This window comes from Phalacrocorax aristotelis, chromosome 4 (assembly GCF_949628215.1).
Source record: "Phalacrocorax aristotelis chromosome 4, bGulAri2.1, whole genome shotgun sequence".
NCBI lineage: Eukaryota > Metazoa > Chordata > Aves > Suliformes > Phalacrocoracidae > Phalacrocorax > Phalacrocorax aristotelis.
Window position 1 is genome coordinate 55,065,514 of NC_134279.1, and position 22,618 is coordinate 55,088,131.

At 41.0% G+C, this 22,618-nt stretch overlaps 1 protein-coding gene across 1 annotated transcript in view; it reads left to right on the forward strand.

Annotated features, from left to right (window-relative positions):
• Nucleotides 1-22,618, forward strand: part of TEC (tec protein tyrosine kinase) — a 54,169-nt gene that overhangs the window by 19,913 nt on the left and 11,638 nt on the right. Inside the window, exons 2-6 of the mRNA XM_075091552.1 lie at nt 236-418; nt 17,887-17,988; nt 19,021-19,102; nt 20,681-20,809; nt 22,241-22,281. Of these exons, the coding sequence (XP_074947653.1) occupies nt 281-418; nt 17,887-17,988; nt 19,021-19,102; nt 20,681-20,809; nt 22,241-22,281 (492 nt within the window). The 5' untranslated portion in view covers nt 236-280. The remainder of the gene's footprint in view (nt 1-235; nt 419-17,886; nt 17,989-19,020; nt 19,103-20,680; nt 20,810-22,240; nt 22,282-22,618) is intronic.

Here is a 22,618-nt window from a genome sequence, read left to right on the forward strand (position 1 = left end):
TTTCTTGTCTAAAAATTAACTTTTGTAAACTTCCAGATGCTTAGGGTGAGCTCCAGCTTTCTGTATATTCAGGTAGTTTCATTTATAAGTAGAAGCTCTTTTTACTACAGAAATTTCCAGAACTGTGATCCACTAAAGATGTACTAGGTTAACTGTTGGATTCAATGATCTTAAAGGTCTTTTCCAAACTAAATGATTCCATGATTCTATAATGATTCTTCTTTCATTTTCACAGGAACTGATATTCAATGGCTAAAACCAGAGGTGATAAGTGGCTGAAATGAATATGACTACTATCCTACAAGAGATTTTGATTAAAAGATCACAGCAGAAGAAGAGGACTTCTCCATTAAACTATAAAGAGAGGCTTTTTGTACTTACAAAGTCTATGCTAACATATTACGAAGGGCGAGCGGAGGTAGGAGTTGCAGATTTATACTATAGACTGCCTTTTTTCCTTTTTGATCCTATTGGCTTTTTTCTTACTATATATCACGCTGTCAGGAGTGGATGGGGACAATGGCCATGGGTGGCAATGAATGTGACCTGCCATTTCTCTTATTTATAATGCTGATTTACAGAGATGTAGATAACTTACCTGGTAGTCAATGTGAACTGGTTCTTACTCAGAGCAGTAGTATGTAGCCAGGATGCCAGGAGTGAGATGAAACAGCTTTTATAGCTGCTTATCAAAGCTGATTTTTCTCTCTCCCGAGAGATGAAAGATCACTGCTGTCGCAAAGTGGGGAAAAAGGAAGAAAATCGTACAATCGTAGTTGCTTGTGGCCATGTTTACTGTGAAGGCCATTATTTTACATCTGGGAATTACCTGAATTCAACCAGGAGAAACAGCATTTGTTAGGAGCAGTGCATTGCAGACCAAGCTCACTAGAGAGTGGATCATGTAACATAGTGACTGAAATGCAGCTGGAAGCATTTTATTTTTGGCATGACTAACAGCTCATAGCTGTTACCACTTCATGTAAATTCAGTTACACCAGCAGTCAACAGTGTAAACCAGACAAATCCTCAGACCAGCATTTTTCAAATGAGCTCCAGCCTTGGTTTCAGCAAGATCAGCTGTGCTTGGAGTGCCCTGTTGTATCTTTTAGTGCTGGAGAGCCAGATTATCCACTTAACTGAGGCTGCTTTACTGTTTTGTCACTATGCCAAAGGGGATTGAAATGGCTGCAGTAGCTAGTGGAGCATTCTCTACACCCTGGGAAGCCATTCTATAGATGAGCTTAATTGAGACAACTCTGCAACCTCTTGTGTCAGCTGTCTTACCTACGATGAAGGAAGGAGATACAGGAGAGCTAAGGCTGCTAAGCATGTTTCTCTGCCAGAGCTTGTGGTTGCAGCAGAATCAAGCTCACTTACCGTGCTTCGACACCACAGCAGACTATTGTAGTTGCCGTTTTCTGAATAAGCTTGGATACAGTTGACGATTGAGAATGAGATCATAGAACAGCAGAGTGGCTGAGGTTGGGAGGCACCTCTGGAGACCATCTGGTCCAACCTGCTCAACCAGGGTCACCTAGAGCCAGTTTCCCAGGACCATGTCTGAATGGCTTTGGAAAATGTCCTAGGATGGAGACTCTACAACCTCCCTGGGCAGCCTGTGCCAGTGCTCAGTCACCCTTACAGTAAAAGTGTTTCCTGATATTTAGGAGGAACCTCCTGTGTTTCAGTTTGTGCCCATTTGAGTATTGTTCTGTCACCAGACACCACTGAGAAGATCCTGGCTCCACCTTCTTTACACCCTCCCTTCAGGCGTTTATATGTATTAGTAAGATCTCCCACACACCTTGTCTTCTCCATGCTAAAAGGTCCCACCTCTCTCAGCCTCTCCTCATAGGAATGGTGCTCCAGTCCCTTTATCACCTTTGGGGCCTTTTGCTGCACTCTCTCCAGTAGCAACATGTATGTCTTGTTTTGAGGAGCCCAGAACTGGACACACGGCTCCAGGTGTGACCTCACCAGTGCTGAGCAGAGGGGAAGGATCACCTCCCTTGATCTGCTGGCAACACTTTGTCTAATGCAGCCCAGGATACCATTAACCTGCTTTACAGCAAGGGCGCGTTGCTGGCTCATGTTCAAATTGGTGTCCACCAGGACCCCCAGTCCCTTTTCTGCCAAGCTGCTTTGCAGCTGGGCAGCCCCCACCATATACCGGTGCACGGGGTTGTTCCTCCCCAGGTGCAGGACTTTGCACTTCCCCTGGTTGAAGTTCATGAGGCTCCTGTCAGCCCATTTCTCCAGCCTGTGGAGGTCCCTCTGGATGGCCGCGTGCCCTCTGGTGCCCTCCAGCCAGTCCTCCCAGTTTGGTGTCATCAGGAAACTTGCTGAGGGTACACTCTGCCCCATCATCCAGGTCATCAATGAAGATGTGAAACAGGAGTGCACCCAGTATTGACCCCTGGGGTACAGTGGTGGTTACTGGCCTCCAACTAGATCTTGTGCCACTGACCAATCTCCTGGTCTGACTGTTCAGCCAGTTTTCAATCCACCTTGGAATATGAATTTATGTATTTTTACTGACTATGGAGTTAAAATACTTATCTTTAGAAAGTGGTTTTCTTTTTCAAGAGTGTCCCGTTGTCGTCGTCCGTCTCTGTGTGCCCCGTTCCAACCCCCCCCCCCCCCCCCCCAAGAAGAAATATGTGGGGCCTTAAAAAGCCCTGTGGAATGTCTTGCATGCTTATCTTGTGCTAGCTCACATTCAGGTCAAATAGAAATCTAACTAACAAGTTTTGCAGGTCTAATTGTTGCCCTTTAAGAAGTTTCTACTTCCATCTTTCCTTTTCCAGCTTTATTCTTCCCCTGCAGGTTAATGTCCTTTGGCTAAAATGTCCTTCAGGAGGCTGACTGGTGGATCTGAGAGGGTATTTGAACTATTGGTTTTATTTGCAATGAGATGGAGCAGGGCTGCCCATAGTGCCCTCATCTGTGGAGGCAGTAACTTCTTAAAACTTTCCCACCTGAGATAAGGATGATTGGGGTGAAAATATACATTACACCCATGCTAACCCAGCAGTTTGTTGCTGAAAGAGGCAGGTACATCTCTTCCCTGCCCTAGCCTTTGCGGGCCTCCCCCATCCACTTGAACTGGTCCTAGCACTTCTTGGAATCGATACTGCTCTGAAAAAACTTGCTAATCATCAGAAAGACATTTGATCTAGTTTTATTTTTACTGGATCAGTGTTCTTCTGGGTTAGTAAGCTGCATTAGCCCGGTGCAGGATCTAACAAGCGCCAGAGGCGGTGCTTGGTGGTGGTGGAGGACAGGATGCTCTGACTGTTGACATCAGCAGGTTGTTAGACTGGCTCAGCTGTAACACATAGCTTTCCAACCTCAAACCCTTTTCATTTTCACTGTTCCTCCCACTTCAGATTCTTTTAAACAGTAATCAGAATTTTATTTTATTAATTATATTGTCTGAAAATAATGAGCCAGTCTGATCTTAGAAGGCACACTGAATATTTTTGTCAACAATACTTGGTCTCTATTTGAAAAAAATTACTGTGTGGCTAAGATCTCTGTGACACAGTGGTAGTTACTTTGTGTCACTGGACTACTGAAATGGAACAAATTTGGGGGTTTTATCAGTTTGGTTTTGTAAGCCAATGATAGTGGCTGTAAATTTGTATTTATAGTAAGGCAGTTATATTCTGGCTGAAGTAATTTCTACAAAAAGGAAAAAATTAGATTATTAAAATAATTCTGGCCCATCTGAATAGTTGGAGGTTTATTGCTGAAATAAATGTGACTGCTCTGTATGCTAGTTGAATTGAAAGATATGACAGGTGAAAGGATAGGTATGGACTGATCTCACTTCAGGCATGGCAATATGCAAAGTCTAGATTGGTAAGACAAGCATGGGAGTCCCAAGCCAAGAAGATCCCACACACATTCTTCCATAAAACACTGTGTTTTAATCACACAACTGCAGTGGTAGCAGTCTGCCAAGGGTGGCTGCATTCTGCTCCTCTGGTCAAGTATATGATTCCCAGTGTGGTCATTGGCCAAACTGAATTCTTCCTGTTTTTGCCACTTTAACTTCTATGGGAGTTCAGTAGAGAGAGTTCAAGAAGAACCCAGGGTTTGTGGTCATGTGAATAGTCATACCACTTCTTTTTAAAAACAAGATTAAATTAAATCTTGTTAACCAGATTAGTCAATTCTAAAAGTGTGGGCAAGTTGGGATTGTAAATAAGATGACATACTTGGTATGTCTGGTGACAGAAGTGGAACATTTATGACAACAGAAAGCAGTCAACCGTAGCAAATGTTGTTCTTGCGAATACAGCAGAGAGATTTAATTGACCCTGTTCTTTGCAGCCGGTGGTGGGGGGATCACTTACTCTTTGACCAGAAACTGCATATTACAGAAATATTCTTCTCTATTTTTTCTGTTCTATATCTTGATAAAGTGCCATATACCTACTTGGAGCAATAAACAATCAGCTCATAAGCATGACTGCTAGCAACAGGGTAAAATCTTGTTTGAACTTGCTCATAACCTATTTAAATCTGTTTAGATGTGCTTTCAAGCAGCTCAGGCACCCTGTCATGGTACAGAGTGCCTACAGTGAAGCTGGAGCTGCACTGCTGTAATGAGAAGGACATGTGTGAACTATCAATGAAGCAGAACTACAGAATCAGTAAAGAAGCTGAATTTCAAGACTGATTTAAAGCATAGAAACCTGAGGAAGGAGAGTTCTGGTTTAGGTCACCTGTGCAAATCTCTATAATTATGAGCCAATGTCATGGGAAACTTATTTTGTGTAGGAAGCTAATAGGATCATGGCTTTTATGGTTTAACATCTGGGTATTATGCTGTTTGGTAAAAATATGGGAGATATATCACCTTAAGGCTGGTTAAAAAGGTGGACATTAAAAAGCTTGAAAGTAAAGATACATCAGGAACTGACTTGCCTTAAGCATGATTCAGATTAATTTTTAATGTTGTCAGAAAAAAAAAGGAATATTCGTTTTAAGCTGAAATTAGCTTCTGGTTTTGGCTTTTGGGCATAAATTCTTTGAATTAGAAGTATAAGTGTTGGGGAAATGCCATTATTGCACTGCTGTGCAATAATGGGCTAACAATTAAAAGCATATAAAAGGGTGAGTTAATGTTCTAAGTTTCATGACGCCTTTAATGGTTTATCAGCTGTTATTGCTGGAAAGACTATTTTCTTTCTTTTTCCTTAATGTTGCAGAAGTGGCTAATGAGATCTGAATGTGATGGATTCTATTTGTAATGCAGACAAAAATTCGTTGTAGTAAGAAATAACTGAATCAGCCTCACAGCACAGAGTACTGATCATGAATGTATTAAAAAAAAGGGAAGAAGTAAAATATTGTCATGGTTTTAACCCCAGTGGGCAGCTCAGCCACACACAACTGCTTGCTCACTCCCCATGGGTTGGGATGGGAGAGAGAATCAGAAGAGTAAAAGTGAGAAAACTCATGGGTTGAGATAAAGACAGTTTAATAGGTAAAGCAAAAGCCGCGAACACAAGTAAAGCAAACAAAGGAATTCATTCACCACTTCCCATTGGCAGACAGGTGTTCAGCTACTGGGAAGACAAATGGCATCACTCCAAATGTCCCCCACTTCCATCTTCTTCCCCCAGTGAGCATGATGTCATATGGTATGGGATATCCCTTCAGTCAGTTGGGGGTCAGCTGTCCCAGCTGTATCCCCTCCCAGCTTCTTGTGCACCCCCAGCCTGCTCACGTGGGGTGGTGTGAGGAGCAGAAAAGGCCTTGACTCTGTTTAAGAACTGCTCAGCAGTAACAAAAACATCTGTGTTATCAGCACTGTTTTCAGCACAAATACAAAATACAAAACTAGCTACTGTGAAGAAAATTACTTCTACACCAGCTGAAACCAGCACATTGTCCACCCCTTATTCCATACCATTTACCTCATGCTCAGGTCCCACAGTATCCAATACATCCTCATTAACCACCATGCTCCCCGCCCCCTTTCTATCCTTCAATACAGTGCACAGATATCATTCCCATAGTGTGTTGACCACCTCTGTGAAACACTTAAAATGTCCACAAATGTCATGGACTAGATTAACTCAGTGGACTTTGCGCTCCATCTGTTATGATGGTCACTCAGGACAGGAGAGGTGGTGTGTTGCCTGGAGTTACTGGGCACCAAAATCAGGTCAGGTCACTGCTGCACTTGCATGGCTTCTTGTAAGGCTTGTCCTCCATTGTTTCAGGTGGTTCCTGCTATAGTAATTCCTATAACATGCAACTTGGATCAAGGCTTGCAACGCTTTAAAGGTAGAACCATTACAATCTCCACCCCTGCCCCCGTTGGACCAGACTGTAGGGTTTAACATTGCAGTGAACTCTTCCCTTTGCCCCTGCTCTGGCCTGGACTTATCCACAGACTGCAGTCCCTTAGGGGAGTATCTGCTCCAAGTGGAGCCTTATCTACATGCTACAGTCACTCCAGGGTGGTACCTCCTGTGGTATAGACTTATCCACAGCATATCCAGATGCTTTGAGGAACATCTGTTCCAGTGTAGCCTTTTCCATGGGCCACAGTGTGTTCAGAGGTATACCTGCTCCAGCATGGCCTTACCAACAGCCACAGTCCCTTCAGAAGTAAACCTGTTCCAGCATGGCCTTACCTATGGCTGCAGTCTCTCCAGGGTTGTACCTGCTCTGTTGTGAGCTTATCCATGGCCACGCACTTTGAGGTCCTCTAGAATGACCTCATGTACAGTCTTGGATGCTTCAAGATGCACCTGCTGCAGCGTGGACTTATCCACAGCCACAGATGCTTTGAGGTGTACCTTCTCCAATGTGGACTTATCCTTGGGCCACAACCCCTTCAGAAGCGTATCTGCTGTGGCATAGATGTAACCATGGCCACAGATGCTTTGAGATGTACCTGTGCTGATGTGGACTTGTCTGTGGCCATGGATATCTCAGGGTGTCCTGCTCCCACATGGACTCATCCACAGGTCACAGTCCCTTCAACTCAAGTTCACACTGGAGTTCCAGCCTGCCCAGTGCGGCAGCACAGAAACAGCAGCGATACCCCGGCCATCTGCCAGCCCAGGTGCGTGGCCATTGCTGTTATGAAAATGTTCCCAGGCACAGCACAGTAAGATGATAAGCAGTACAGCAAGTAGTGAAAGCAAAAAGCAGCTGCTAATGAGCACTAGACTCTAATATACAGTGGGGCAAGCAAACCCCATGGCAGGCACAGAAGCCAGATGATTAATAGCTAAACAGTAATAACAGCTATAAAATTCAGTCTAGTACATATCTTCTGGTTCTGAGTATGGAGATGTGAAAGCTCAGCATACTACTTCAGGCATGCTTCTGTTCTTTTTCCTGAACTATTTTCTTCTAAGAAATCAAAATATACTAATCTGTAGGAAATATATGAAGTTAAGCAATTTTGAAATAAACCTGCTTGAAAATAAAATATTTAATGTAGTAATTAAAACCACACACACAGAAAACCCCAAACAAACCTCATTTGGAATTTTTTTTTTGAGCAGCAAAAATTTAGCTAAAGTATTAATATGACTTTTTCCAAATTGTGAATTTCATCTTGGAGGGAGTGCAGGTTTGAAATCGCAGGAGGCATTTGTGGAAATAACTTTACATGTGCATGGCCTTAGGTACATTTGGCAATTTTCTGTCAAAAGTGGCCTTATATCTTGCACATTCAACTTAAAATGTTCTGGAGTTTCAAAGGTGTGGTGCATTCATGCTTTCAGCTGTCTGTTTGGAAAAATCAAACTTTAGTGTTTATCTAGGAGTCCACCTTATTACTGAAATTGGAAATCCTTCAGTAAATATCAGCTGATCAGTTGTAATGGAAAGGAATACTCGCTTTACAGGTCTACCAGTATGCCTGGAGGCTGCTGCCCTACAGTGCAAGTGCACACACTCCATCCCCTCCACCCCCCTTTGCAGAGTAGCTTAGCTGCTGCAATGAACGCTATCTTTTATTCCTCTTGAGTTAGCGAACAGGACAAACAACACAGAAATAGCATTCATGCTACTGCATTCACCAGAGTGGTTTACCAGCTACTCTTGGTTTATCCTTTTTCTCCTTGCGTAGCAGTAAATTTTACTCTTGTGAATTCTTTCTCAATGAATGGTCAGAAGATGTTTCTGAACTGGGAGAAGACATTAGGGCAGTCCGATGGCCCTGACTGGAGCAGGCTTACTGCTGCATTACAGAGTAGCCACGATAGTATGTAACATGTATTTCATGCAAGTTCTAGTTAGCTCATGCTGCCAGAGCAGCACACTTGAAGTACCACCAGACTAGAGGTTTTTGCTTTAGGTGGCATTTTAGGTAAGGGAAATTCTCTGAGATGAAGGCAAGATAATAAACGTAGGTGTTAAAGTACTTCTCGTCACTGGAGTAGTTGAAAGGAGCTGGTTTGCACGAATGACATGTCCTGCTAGTTTGTTGGTTTGAAAAATCTCATACTGATGTTTCTCATGAGTGTGGTGCTTCCACAGAGCTGACACAGATCCAGTCATAATTTTATAAATTGTTATCAATGTGCGGACTGTTGGTATCCTCATATCTATTGGAGTTGTCAAATGTTCCCTTTCACTGTGGTATTTCTCTCCCCTCTGTCTCAGCTTGCTTAGCAGTGACAGTCTAGTTTGAAAGCATGCCGGTGTGTGTGGTTTGGTTACTGTCCTCCCACGCAAGGTGCGGCATGCTTGCATTAACCTTTCCAGCGCACAGCACCTTGCGCTGACCTTGAGTATTAAGCTGAGTGTGAGCTTATGAATGTGAAATTCCTTTAAGCTTTAGCACCTTTATCATTTGCTCATGTTTGCTGTATGGGTTACTGTTTACAGTAATAAATCGTTTACATTGAATTTCACGTTTTCAAAAGGTATAGGCTAAATCCTGGTCCCCATGGTTACACTGTGTCCGCTTGGGTGAATGGGGGTCTGTGGTGTTAGAGGGAGGACAAAATGGGGGACAGTTTGTGCTCTGATACCCTTTAGCTCTGGAGGGGCTGCACAGAGGAGATTGGGGTAGGCACAGTACTTACCTATTTGAAGAGCAGGTAAGGCAGAAACCATTTGCTTCACTAGAGAAGGCAAATAATAGCCCGAGAGGGAAAACATTTAAAAGTGTTATTTAGAAGGATGCTCCTATGGAGTCAAGGAGAAAGGGGGCTGATCTTGCGAGGCGCAGAGTGTTCTTGTCTTCGCTGGCCATAGTGGTATTTGCGATCAGGATCAGACTTGTGTGAAAAGTGTCTTGCATAAACAGAAGAACTATTATAACTAAAAACAACCATCCAGGATATAAATGAAAAAAGAATAAAAACTTGAATATTCTTGGGGGCTGCTAATTTTGAAAGTCTCCTCCTAAGGAAAAAGGTTCTTCTGCAAGAGTTGTATTTGGGCCTTGTAATTTGAATAGAGAGGAGACAGAAGCTACTGAAATTACCGTGGTGATATTTTAAGGAAGGAAAAAGAACTTTAAAACTCTGAGGCCCACTCTAAAGCTGCAGGTTTCAGGGTAAAATTGTGTAGCTTCATTGCAACACTAATTTTGTGCAAATACTTCCTTTGGAGCATAACAACATGACAGAGTTCCAAAAAGCTGTGCTAGTTACTTTTCTTTTTTTTTAACAGAAGATTAATATGTATGGATTCTATTGTTGTTCATTCCTATAGTGCTTATCCTTTGTTATTTTTAACTTAATTACCCTGATTCATATGGTTTCCTTAGTCATTGTATAGGTGATTTAATGCTTTATATAAAGGAAAGCATAATTCAATATTAAAATGCCTCCGATCACTACTTACTCTTTTTTAAATGTAAGATAAATAGCTTCTGAAACTAGTAGATTGGCAGAGCCTTTTTTTTGTTCCAAGTCATAGGTAGTAACGTTAGAGCTTTCTTAAAATTCTTTCAAGTTGGTACAATATCTTTATTCCAGTTAGACCTGGAAGAGGACTGTGAGTTAGCTGCTGTTTCCCCTCTAGGAAACTGCAGTGGATATACACTTCCACATGAATCATGTAGAAGTCCTTAGCTGTACTTGCCTTCACAACTGTCTCTGAGAGGTTGTGGTTTTAGATCGGTTCAGCTCTTACTGTTTAGCAATTTTTAATGGAATTAAACAGAGTTTTTTCCCCAGCATTGTCAGAAAAAGAATGAATCAAAATTTTAAAAGTGTAGTCAGGGTAGATAGATTGTTTAAAACACGCACACATGCACATACACTTTTATATATAAGAATATATATATTTATATATATATAATTAAAGATGTCATGGTTAACTCATAACAGTGATTTTCAGCATAAATTATATTGCTGAACAAGTACAATGGTGCTTTTACAAGTTATCCCACCTAGAATGATGCCTGTCACATCCATCTGGATAGGGAATATTCTGTTTGTACCTCTTATGAAAAACTAAGGAGTAAAAGTAGATGATGGAATAGAGGGCTTTTCAAACTTCTTCACATCATCTGTATTAAACGCTAACTCAGAATGCAGGTAGCCACCCTTTCTAATTGTATAATACCTCTGTAACGACTACAACCATTGCTTTTACAGATTAGCAGCATTAGGAAAATTGTTAATTTTAACTTATTTTCTTTGCACTTGATTACATAGAAATCAAGACAGAAATAGCAAGAGACTCAGTAGTTGTAGATGACTGACCAATGGATGCTAGTTTGTCAAGCAAACTTACAGCCATCTTTGTTGATACAGCAACACCTGCATTGTGCTTCCTATATATAGATCTCTCTGCTCAGTGAGAGTTATAGGATTGTGAGATATCCATCTCTGATGAGAAAGAGCAATGTAGGAAGCTGAGTCTTGCTTCACGTAAATACACAGATGTAAAAATTATATAAGCCGTGTTATATTTATATTGATTTAATTATTTCGTGATGGCTGCTAGTACTCCACAACAGCACTGAACACAGTAAAGCCAGAAACCTCATGGGATGAGCAAAAAGGAGTCAGGAGGAAAGCAGCTGAGAGAATCTGAGAAGAAAGGGTCTGGGATAGATGGTCTATCAGAAAGCAGTAGACATTGGCATTGGGGACCATGAAGCTGGTTCATGGTTTGTTTGTTCCTGTTCCCCTCCTCCCCCCAGATTCAGGAAAATAATTTTTTAAAATAAATTTTTTGCTAGTAGGCAGAACTACTGTATTGATGATGTTCTGGAAGATGCCAAATATTGGCTGAAAACCCAAAAGAAGGCATATAACAGTAGGCACAGCTGGGGAAATTTTAAGGAGGTGCAAGTGAAAGCTGTTCAAATCAGAGAAATAATTTAATGCTATTCATGTGAATGGAAGCAGTTTAACCGATGCATGGGAATACTCACTTGTAAAGAGCAAGTCATAATCAAACTTAAGACGTAAAAGAGGTTGGTTATGTTGCAGTAATGATTCCCGTTTCTCTATAACATCTACCAAAAGAAAAGTCTGATATAAAATGAGGATCTGCAGTAGTTATCTTTCTAGAAGAATTTTGATGGTGATGACATGGAACAAATTAGACATAGTTGAAGTTGAAAAGTGTAGGTTGTAGTTGTTGAGACACTGACAAGGCATGGATGAGAATATTTGCCTTATGACTAGACAGGAGTGGATGAGTCTTAAAGGTGTTGAGAAGGAAGAACTGGAAGACCAATGAGATTCTGGAAGGCTAGAGAAGGCCTAGTTTTAAAAGAGTGCAGAGGGGAAGCTGAGAAACTGTAAGCTATGAAGATAATTTCCAGAAAAGTACTAGAAAAAAAACAGGATAGTTGAAAGTACCTAGAAGGTACCAGAATTGCACATCAGCCAACTAAGATTTGATAAGAACAACAAAAAAAAGTCTCAGTCTTATCTATGTTTTTTCTGCCATGGTGTATCAAGACTTGCAGGTAGCAGAGAAGCAGCATATAATCTGTGTTTTCATTCCAGTACGTGTTTTGACACTGCTGTATTAGAAATTTTCAGAGGTCAACATTAGAAATTACCTATATAAACTGCTTGTAAATCTGATTGCAGAACACACAGGAAACTGGTAGAGTGTTCAGAAGGTGCTGGTGGCTTCTTTCCAGATTGAAAGACTGTCCTGAATGGGGTGTCCTGTCTTGCATTTCTCTATTTTCACTAGTGATATTGTTGCTGAAATAGAAGCTTGCTGAGTTCTCAGATGACACGAAACTTGAAGGAGCTGCAATCATTTTGGAAAACAAGTCTATAAATCAAAGTGTGGTGTATTGGGATTAGGTATGTAGTAGGTTTGGTTGTTTGGGGTTTTTTTTATTTTGTAGACTGTGATTCAGTGTGGACAAGTGCAAAAGGTAAAAGTTTAGGCAGGAATGCTGAAATGTTCAAATATGGAATGGGAATATGTAGCTAAGTATCAGACTGTCCCCAGCAGGACCTGGATGACAGAATAGTGAGTCATAAGTAGGATATGCATCAACGATACCCTGTTGCTGTGAAAAAGGCAAATTTTACATTAGGATGAATAAATGGGACTGTGAATCCTTACGATCTGATGATAAGGCATCAGCTGCAGTGCTGCATCTAGTTTGGGGCAGTAAATATCAAGAAAGATGTGAATCTGCCTGCGAGATTCAGGAACCGTAGAAAGGATGAGGTCCCTAAAAGCCTAGACTGTGATAAACGGTTGGGGGAGCAACAAGTGTTTAAAGCGGGGAGATGGACTGATGATGGACAGGAATCTTCAAAGACAAAAAAAACGCCTCAGTTCTGTAGTTGTGGACTCCATCATCTGAACCTTGAAAGAGTAGGTAAAGCACCTGGCTAGGTGACCTCTTGGGTCCTGTCCTGGGGCTCTGGTTACTCGCCTGTGATGCCTGTGGACTTGGGCTCTCCTCCCTTCTTGGCTCAAGTTGTCTGTGTCTAGCGTTCAGATAGCACGAAGGCTGTGTTAGAGGGGTGGCTGAATGAAAGGTGTCACTCAGCCTATGGACAGAGCGATGGCCCTGAAAGGGGAGAAAACAGGGCAGAAATGCTATAACTGGGCTGGCCAGACTCAGCTCTGCAAGGACTTCACAGAAAACTGGGAAGAGAGGATTTGTCTGAAAGAACCTGAAGCTATGTGGTAGTTATTTTGAAAGCTGAAAGGACCTGATATGGATGGAGACCTGGCTGACTTGTTTTGTGCCCTTTACTCTTATTTATATTTCTGCCTTATGTGATTGGAGCAATGTATCATAACTGTAATTGTGTACATTTAACTTACTGCCTCTCAGTTGCAGGTGAAGAGTGAATTACAGGTAATGCATTGTAGTCATGGTTAGGAAGGTGCATCAGTGCTACTATGGAGAGTTTCTTTTTGTGCTTTTTGGTCTCTCCAGTGCTGGTGGTTGGCATTTGCTGAGCAGCCAGGTCATGGTAAAGGATTCCTGGTTTCCTGTTTTGCAGGACAGGGTTTAAGAATTTCTCCTTCTCACTTATGTTTGTATTTTTTTTCCCCTTGAAATTCTTCCTGAGTCAGGTCAGAATGTGGATCAAGTCAAACTAGATCAGAATAATAATTACCTCTCACTTTTTATCTTGATTCTAACCATTTTGGAAAGGTGAATAGTAATACTTGATACTTGCTTTTCTTAGAATAATAATTAAAAAATGAATTGAAAGGAGGTAGGGCAATTTTCAACATATCTGACACACTGGAAAATAAGGGGATGGAAAATGTGGCCATCTAACACCTACCTACAGTAATTATATTTGCATAATCAGTAATTGCTTGGGTGAAAATGCCTCTCAAGAGGGAACTGCAGCAGTATCCAGTGCTTCTTATCACTAAATGGCAACGCTATTTTAGAACAAACAAGCAAAACAAACAACAACCCAAACCCCCCCAAAAAACTCTGAAAGAACCTTTACATTTGGCTTTAGAGCATATTCTACTAGAGTTCTCTGTGGGGGATGTTGGGTTCGCCAGGCTTTTCTGAGGTTTTGTGAAGTTGCAGAGCAGCTCCATAAAAGGAGAAGTCAGTAATGCTGAGACCTTCTGGACTTGTTGAGAACACAAGTTCCACGGGTCACATGCTGATGACCTCAGGATTTCCTACATGGGGATAAGCATGGGAGAAAGAACTAGTATGAACAACAAAGAGAGAGACACACACACGCAGCATGGGCAGGGCAAAATCTAGCTATTTCTTGACCGTCAGGCTGACTTCTGTGTGTTTTCACTGAGATTTTTTCCAAGTGGAATGTGCTTTGTATTGTTTAACCCCCCACCCCCAGTTTTCTGAGGGTAAGCAGCACAATATATTTGTCAGCATAGAGGAAATACACTGAAGAAACATTTTATCTGATAGGGGGAATACGGGCTTCTTAAGCTGTAAAGCTACTATATTGAGCAGAGGAGTAATTCCAAATGTACAGAGGATGAGCTGTTTGATTGTATATTTATCTAACTTATGGATATTTTTTGCCTTCCTGTATTCTGAGATTTTTTTTTATTTAAAGAAATTGTGTAATCTTATATTAGTTTCATATCTGACAACGTAGGTCTAGTGTTATAACTTCTTGATATTACTGACTTATATGTGAAGTAACAGGAATAGCTCATTCTTTTTGCATTGCATGGAAACAAGACCTATTGGCTGAACTTGCCATCCGAACTGTGAGCAAGGAGCAGGGCTTCTGAAATTGTATGAAATTGTAAATCATGGTTTTGAAGCATAGGCAAGTGTGAAGTATGTATGGCATTTTGAGAAGCTTTGTATAGTAGTTTCTGTATAGTCACTTCCCTTTTGTTATTTTCAGCAAGCAGATACGTTACAAAAAATAACCCAACTTTTAGTGTGACCCTGAAGCACATATTTGTATCTATTTGTTATCCTTATTGGGATATAGTATTTTTATACCTTTATTATTGTTCTAACCAGACTTCTTTCTATAGGCCTCCCTCTAAAGGCGTGTATCTATCTTCAGAAAAGTGGTACACCAGCTTTGATAGGTCCCTTGGGTTCACTGGCCTCTTTTTTTTTTTTCCAAATCCTCTGTTAATACTTGTGTCCAGTTGAGATAGCATGCATGAATATGCTGGTGAAATACTACTATTTCTACAGTGAATGTAACCTTTTTCTACTATGTTAGCCATCTTCCACCACCAAAAGCAACGGTGAAAAATGTCCCTCTGCCTCCTATGGTTTGACATTGCATAATTAGCCATTGCACTAATTTTGTCTCTTTTTAGCAGAGGTCACTTGTTAGAAAGAGTGGTTGTGAGTGGATTTCTAACGGCTGGCTCCTGCCTGCACCTCTACTTTCCAACTAAATCAGGGCTTGAGCTCTCCCTTGATTCTACATTTCATGTCTGCTGTACACCTGGATCTAGAGCAATCCATTTGGCTTGCAGAATAAATGCAACACAGTGATGGTGTGGAAGATGTCACATTATAAAGGGAAATCACTTAAGTAGGGAGGGGAGAGAAACTGCAGTGGTCTTGTTAGCAGTTTTCTTGAGTCATCCCTTGGTTTTAATAGTGAGAAATGCTGAGCTAAAGCACAGCTGCACACCTGATGATTTGAAGCCTGCTGGCCATTAATAACTTGCTTCTGATGCAATCTGAAACATGTCTGGAGCCGTACACTTGTGTTTAATGTCACATATATGATTGGTTTTTTTAATCTGTAGAATATGCAAAAATAGAAGAATCTTCTTGGACATTAAGTTTAATTTGCTGGATTGTGTTGTAAGGTGGATCAGCTTTGAGTTGCCTTAATGGTGAAACAAACTGAGCCACCTTAAATCATGAAAGTGTACAAAGGGAAGACTTAAGAAATACAATTACTAGAATGATGTTCTGTGTATCAGGAGGTTTGCTTTACTTTTTCCCCCCAAATGTTCGTCGATAATTGTATTGGATTCCTGTCCTTTGTCCTCCTGGCAGATGTATTCTCCTTTTGAGTGAGCACTCACTGAATGACAGAATTGGCATGAAAATCTCTGAGTCTTGGAGGAGAGGCAAGTTCAGAGAAAGTAGTAAAGCCTGTTCCTCTGAGGAATTTCTTGATTTGAAATGATTTTTTTGATCAAAAATCCAAGGTTGTGTACTTGGTGCAAATTATTCTTCAGCATAACATGATATAACTTTGTAATACAGCTCATGGTAATGTTTATGATTTGGCTTTTTTAATGGTTTACTAAAATGGCTAATTAGTTTTTTTCCTCTTCCCCCTCCCCACAATTTTAGAAAGCACCTTATTAGGGCTTCTTTTTGGGGGCGTGGGGGCTGTGTTTTTCTGATGTTAAATAACACTAAAAGCTTTATCTGAACTTAGTTCCTGGCATTCTTCCTGGTGCTGACCATGACGTGTATGAATTCTTCATGTACATTTTATCTGCCTGCTTTCTTCATTACAGTATACATAAGAGACAGAGTACTGAATGTGTTTTAAATGCTGATGAAACTTCCATGTTTTCCATGGATAGTAAGTATTGTGTTTCTAGGGTGGTGGAATTGTGATGGCGGTATTTAAAGCTGCTCTTTGCTTCTGTTTATAAGACGCTGTTTTCAGTTGCTTATGATTCTGCCAGACTTGTGCTATTTGGGCTGAAATCCTCTCATCCTGAGGAGAGGGCAGCCAAGTAAGGATTGGAGTATCTCAAATAATTCAGTAATGGCTTCCAAGTTGTGTAAACAGCGTCCATCTTTCATAAGCTGCGCTCTGGACTGGATGTGTTGGATGTGCTTGGTAAGTCAAAATTTTTGACATGAGTTAATTCAGGACCAGCCATGAGCTGCTGCCATTTTTGTTTTGTTCAGGATCCGGTAGAAACTCTCTCTCTCCTATTAGAGACTTGGCTCTCCCAAAAGTGAGAGGTGGCCCCATACAGTTTCTGTAGATTCATCATCATTTTGGTCTCAGAAATGTGTTGTTCATGTGTTTCCTTTTCCACGTAGTAGAGCACGTTGTCAATTTGTGTGCTGCGCTCTCATTTTTAGCCTCTTTGCTTCAGGTAAAGGAAAATGGTTTTGAATGATTCCTTCAGAAACAGCCACCCTAAAAAGGTCTGCTTGTGTGCAGACTTCACTGTTATTTTCTACTGCTTTTACGTGTAGACTAAATCCCAGTACATGCCACCTCCAGTTATGGGCAGTTTTTCCAAGGAGCTTCCTCTCTGGACTGTTGAACTACACTGTGTTTCCATGCATTGTTAGTTTGGGCAGCACCTGCTGAGGACCGTGGGCACTCCTTTCCTTCTTTAAAGTCTTCATAATTATCAGTTTAGGTGAGCCAAATCTCAGATGTCTGCTTTTGACCTTGCTTCTTCAGGGTTTCTGCTAGCCTTGGTCAAAGAAATTCCTTCAACATAGACCACAGCTTGGCCTAGGAATGGGTTTCACCCCCCTCTTCTGCTTCCTGCCTCAGCAGGAACTTGTGTTGCCTGAGCAGCATATCGGTTTCTCTGGAAGCTTGGTGAAACATGGTAGCCACAAAATGGTGGAAGCACTTCGGCGACAGTGAGAGAGCCAATGAGACGATGCATTGGCACCTATTTCCCTCACTGGTTGTAACCATAATTTAAAATCAGCAAGGGGGAAGCCTTCCTTCATCTGTACTCAAGTTATTTTTTGTAAAGAACAGTAGATTAAACCTATGATTACAACTGATTGGAAACTTTCTATAGAAAGAAGTGGTATTTTTTACTAAGCAATTATATTGTACTCTGTGCACTTTCACCAGTGTAGATCTTTATACCCCCACACCCTGTTTTCAAATGACTTCTGGAGTTAAAGCAACATCAGTATCATAAGTGGGAAAGAAAGCAAGAAGTCTCTGCTAGGAAAAAAAATTAGATAAATCAGTTATATTTTACACAATGTTTTTTGCTTTTCTCTTATAGAAAAAGTACAGAAAAGGATCTGTGGATATTTCAAGGATTAAATGTGTGGAAGTTGTAAAAAGTGATGGTATTATTCCCTGTCAAAATAAATATCCATTTCAGGTATGTTCCTTTTATATAAAATATATAAATTAAAATGCTCTTTTCAACATCATCAGGCCATTTGGATGCAACTTGCTTGAAATGACTGTCACTTCTATATACCTAGCCTGTTCTCTGGCTCTCTGGGGCTGTGTGGGAGGTGGTTCAGGATCAGTGATTAAAACCTGTCCCCAGCAAGCTCTGCTCCCCCTGCAGGCCCCTCCCTTGGGAGCTGTGCCTCATACACTTGGTCTTTTATTTTCTCTGCCTCGGTTTTGCCTGGGAAGTGCGTTATCCTGGTCTTCCTCCAAAATGGGTTAGCTGGCAGCCCATTTTCCGTGTCTTCATTCTTTCACATTAAATTAAATTTAATTGCCATTAACTTATATAGGAATAAGAAAATCAAGATAAAACTTGTTGCATTTTCTTCCACTGTGAACTTAATGGAAATAAACATAGAAAACAAAGTGCTTAGAGGGGAAAAAGAAATATTCAGATATTCGAGGGCTTGGAGTCTGTGCCTGCCTATGGTAGGGAATGGTTGGAGTGGGGATGAATTCCACTGCTGGAGAGGGTACTCTGGCCCCTTTCTCCCAGGGCAATACTTGCTTGCAGAGTACAAGCAGTGAAGAAAAAGAAGGCAAGAATCACCCTAGAGCAGTACAGAATCACAAGGACTTACGTAAGTGCTGGGAACAAAGAATATCTGATTATGAAATAGCTTTAGCAATATAATTGAACTGTTTTTAGAAAACACATGAAGAATGAACAAAGCAAAGTGTGAAGCAAACATTTTTAAGGAATACTCTAGAGATAAGGTACCATTACAAAATACTTCCTTATTCTGCTGAAAGCATTGTATATGAATAGTAAACCCTAATAGCTGTTTCCTAGTTTCTGTGTCATGTGGCTGAGGACATTAATTTTGCCAAATGTAACAGTCATTTGTCTTGTTCTGTTTCCTCTGTTTCCTGAGGAATACATTAATATTACCAGGTGAATGTCTTTTTTTTTTTACTATTTTTGTATTCTCTCCCCCCCCCCCCCCCCCAGGTTGTATATGATGCTAATACACTTTATATTTTTGCACCAAGTGCACAAAGCCGGGATCAGTGGGTGAGGAACCTGAAAGAAGGTAATGAAAATTCTTCATACTTAACATCTGACACATTTAGATACCTTTATTTGAGCTGTGTGGCTGGGATGGAGTTAACATGGTGCTGTATTTTGGATTTGTGGCCAAAACAGTTTTGAAAACACAGCAGTGCTTTAGTTGTTGCTGAGCAGTGCTTGTGCAGCATGGAGGCTTTGCCTTTTTTTTCCTCTGCCCCTGCAGTGAGCAGGCTGGGGGTGGGCAAGAGGCTGGGAGGTGACATAGCCAGGACAGCAGACCTTGGCTGACCAAAGGGATATTCCAGGCCATATAGCGTCATGCTCGGCAATAATAATGGGGTGCAGGAAGTTGGGGTTGGGGTTTTTTTGGCTTCCATACTGGCCACTGCTCAGAGACTGGCTGGGCATTGGTCTGCTTTGTGGGAGATGGTGAGCCTTTACTTTGCTTTAGGGTTTTTATCTTTCCTTTGTTTATTAAACTGTCTTTATCTCAACCCACAACTTTTCTGCTCTTGCTCTTTCTGTTCTCTCCCCTGCCCTGCTGGGTGAGGGAAGTGGAAGAGTGGCTGCGTGGGTGCTTAGTGTTGGCCGGCGTCAACCCACAACAAGCTAGGAAAATAAAATGGTAGAGCTCCTACTGCATGTATCCACCGATTTTTATTTTTATTGGGCCAGCTCATTGCATACACAGCATGTCAATAGCAGGTCCTGGGAGTATCAAACACCCAGACTGATTTAATTTGGTTTGTGAAGTTCGACTGCAATCAGAATTTGACCCTGTGCTTTTGCACAACATGTAAATCGTCAAAAAGCTTATGCAAGCCAGTTAGTGGCATCACTGAAAAGTTTTGTTTGAATGTAGCTAGACGACATTGTGGGCCTGGTGATGGTCTTACATAGATGTAACATGACAGGAGGTGTCTCCACTGAGATGTGACCTGATAAATGCTATTGTAGTGAGTAAAGATGATTCTTTTCAAGAACATCTTAATGCTTTCTGCCACCATCAGATGTTCACATTAATTGCAAGTGCTCTGTAAAGTAATAAGAAATAATTTCTGGGCTGGGGACTACAGGGCAGGGAGTAACCTCTGAAAATCAGCAAGCCCATAGGATGGAGGTAAGGAGCCTTTGAAGCCAAACACAGGCATTGTGCCATGGAATAGCGATAAATGTCAGCTATCTTTCCCTCCAGAACATTATTTGTAGAGGAAATTGTGTCATTTGCAGCAATAATAAAAAGAAAAGGGTCAGGGAGAGCCCCTAGGGCTTTCACAGCTGCCTGACTGCTTTGCTGGGTGCAGGTGGGCACCTGGATCTCCTTTTGTGGATGCACCAAACTCCTGCCCCTGCTCGGGTGGCCAGTTTAGACACTCATTTGGAATGAAGTCATGTATTATGCTAAAAATGTCCTGTACTGTTGTTATATCACCCTTTATAAACTTGTTAGAAGGTCCTTAAGAGAAGCAATGCTGTAGTAAGTCCAATAAGAAGTGAAGGTTATGCCTACTGTCAAAGATATTGTAATATTTATTTAAAATGTCCATCTTGCAGGGTTTTTAAAAATATCTTTCAATATATGCTCTTTTTCTTCCTGTAGAAATAAAGAACAACAGCAATATAATGGTAAAATATCATCCTAATTTCTGGACAGAGGGAATTTATCAGTGCTGTAGACAGACAGAAAAATTAGCACCTGGCTGTGAAAAATATAATCTTTTTGAGAACAGTAAGTACATATGTTTTCATATGAAGTTTTTTGGGAATATTTTTCTTCTTTTTTTATATGATCCTGTCGTCACACCTGAATGCCCTAGGTATTAGGGAAATTTATAGAGCACAGTGAATCAGTGATACTGTGCCTAAAGTAAATAAAAATGTGGGTTTAATTTCCAAGCATTTTATAAAAAAGCATGTTATAAAAAAATATAAAAGCCACTGAATTGTCCTCCCAAAAATGTTTAGAAAAAGCTGAAAGGAATCATTGAGGTTGCTGATTTTGTTTCACCTGGTTTGTTTATCTGACCAGGTTTTTACCTCAGACTGAGGGTAAAACCTGATGGTGAAAAAGATTCAGCTAGAAATGCTTGCTAGCTCTTCAGTTTTAATAACTTTTACATACCTACATAAAAGAATAATAGCCATGCTGCATTTGGTGTAACTACACCACTGTAAAAGTGGTACAAGACTTAATGTATTTACAGTCACACGACTGAGTTTCCTTAGAGGCTTGTAAACGTCTTTATGCTGAACCTGGATGAACTGCCACTTCCGTAGGCACATGTATCTTCCAGCACCCAGATCGCAGGTTCGGCTTGTTCAGCAGCAGATGCTGTAGCATGCAAGAAGTGCAAGCATGGCCCTCACTGCAATATTGTCCTACATGAGGATACAGTAATTATTTAGTCCTCAATTTAAGGAAAATTCCATAGCAGCAAAATGAATTGAGCCATTGCTTACTTTCCAGTGAAATCAGCGGTGCCCAGATAGTTTCCTACATCAGGGCCTTAAATGGGAATGATGGGGACCTCTGGATTTAGTTGTATTAAAAGACTTGAAGAATAAACAGTGGTGTGTGTTCAGCCTTATTCATCAGAAAGATGTAAAACCTGACATAAAGCTCAGGCTTTTAGGTGGGGTTAAAAAGGAGCACAGGAGCAAAAAAATACTCTTGGACCTGAGAGAAGTAATAAAAAATACATACACCATTTATGCCTTATTTAGCAAAGCAAGGGTCAGGGGGAGTATGATTTTTTTAGAAGAGCAGATGTTGATAGGAACAAGACCTTTAGATTATCATGGTGACAAGAACGCTGCTTCCTTTTTATATACCTTTTAAAATCTATTTATTTCTCATATATTTCTGTATCTGAGGGCTGGTTCAGGGATCTCTGTGTGGCACACTCAGGTGTGGCACAGATATTGCCAAATCCTGTGGTGAATGTAGCCTGCCGTCTGGTTTAGGATGCTTTTGCAAGACTATTTGATTGATGTTTTCCTAATGGTTAACTGGAGCTGTGTTTTCTTTCTGACTTACTAAACTATCCTGAAGGCTAGTTAAGATATTAAAACCTTATCTGAAATGTAAAACTTCTGTTCAGGTTTTTAAATTTATAGCTAAGTGGATATACGCAGATCTGTTCCTCTTTCCTCTTTCTAGGTGTAATGGGATTGCCCTCTCCAATGCCAGAAAAAAGTGCGGTAGGTAGTGTCTTTAAAATATTGAATAGATAATTGCTGGGTTTTGAGATGGTGTTTAGATTTCCTGTGATTCTTTCCATTTCTTACAGCAAAGGTCTACTTCTGTATGTGTCAATGGGCATTATGCTTTATCTCAAGCCCAGGCTGCAAAAAAATCCCATTGAAATTTAGTGGCACCTATTAGCTGTATCTGTGCTGCTGGTGGGAGAAGTGGTTGGAAAACAAATGCCAGCTAGTGCTGCCCTTTACAGGCAGCTGTAGAGCTGCAGCGCAAGCCAGCCCTATGGGTAGCACTCTTGTTGGTCATACCCCATACACCCCAACTGCCTTGCTGGGC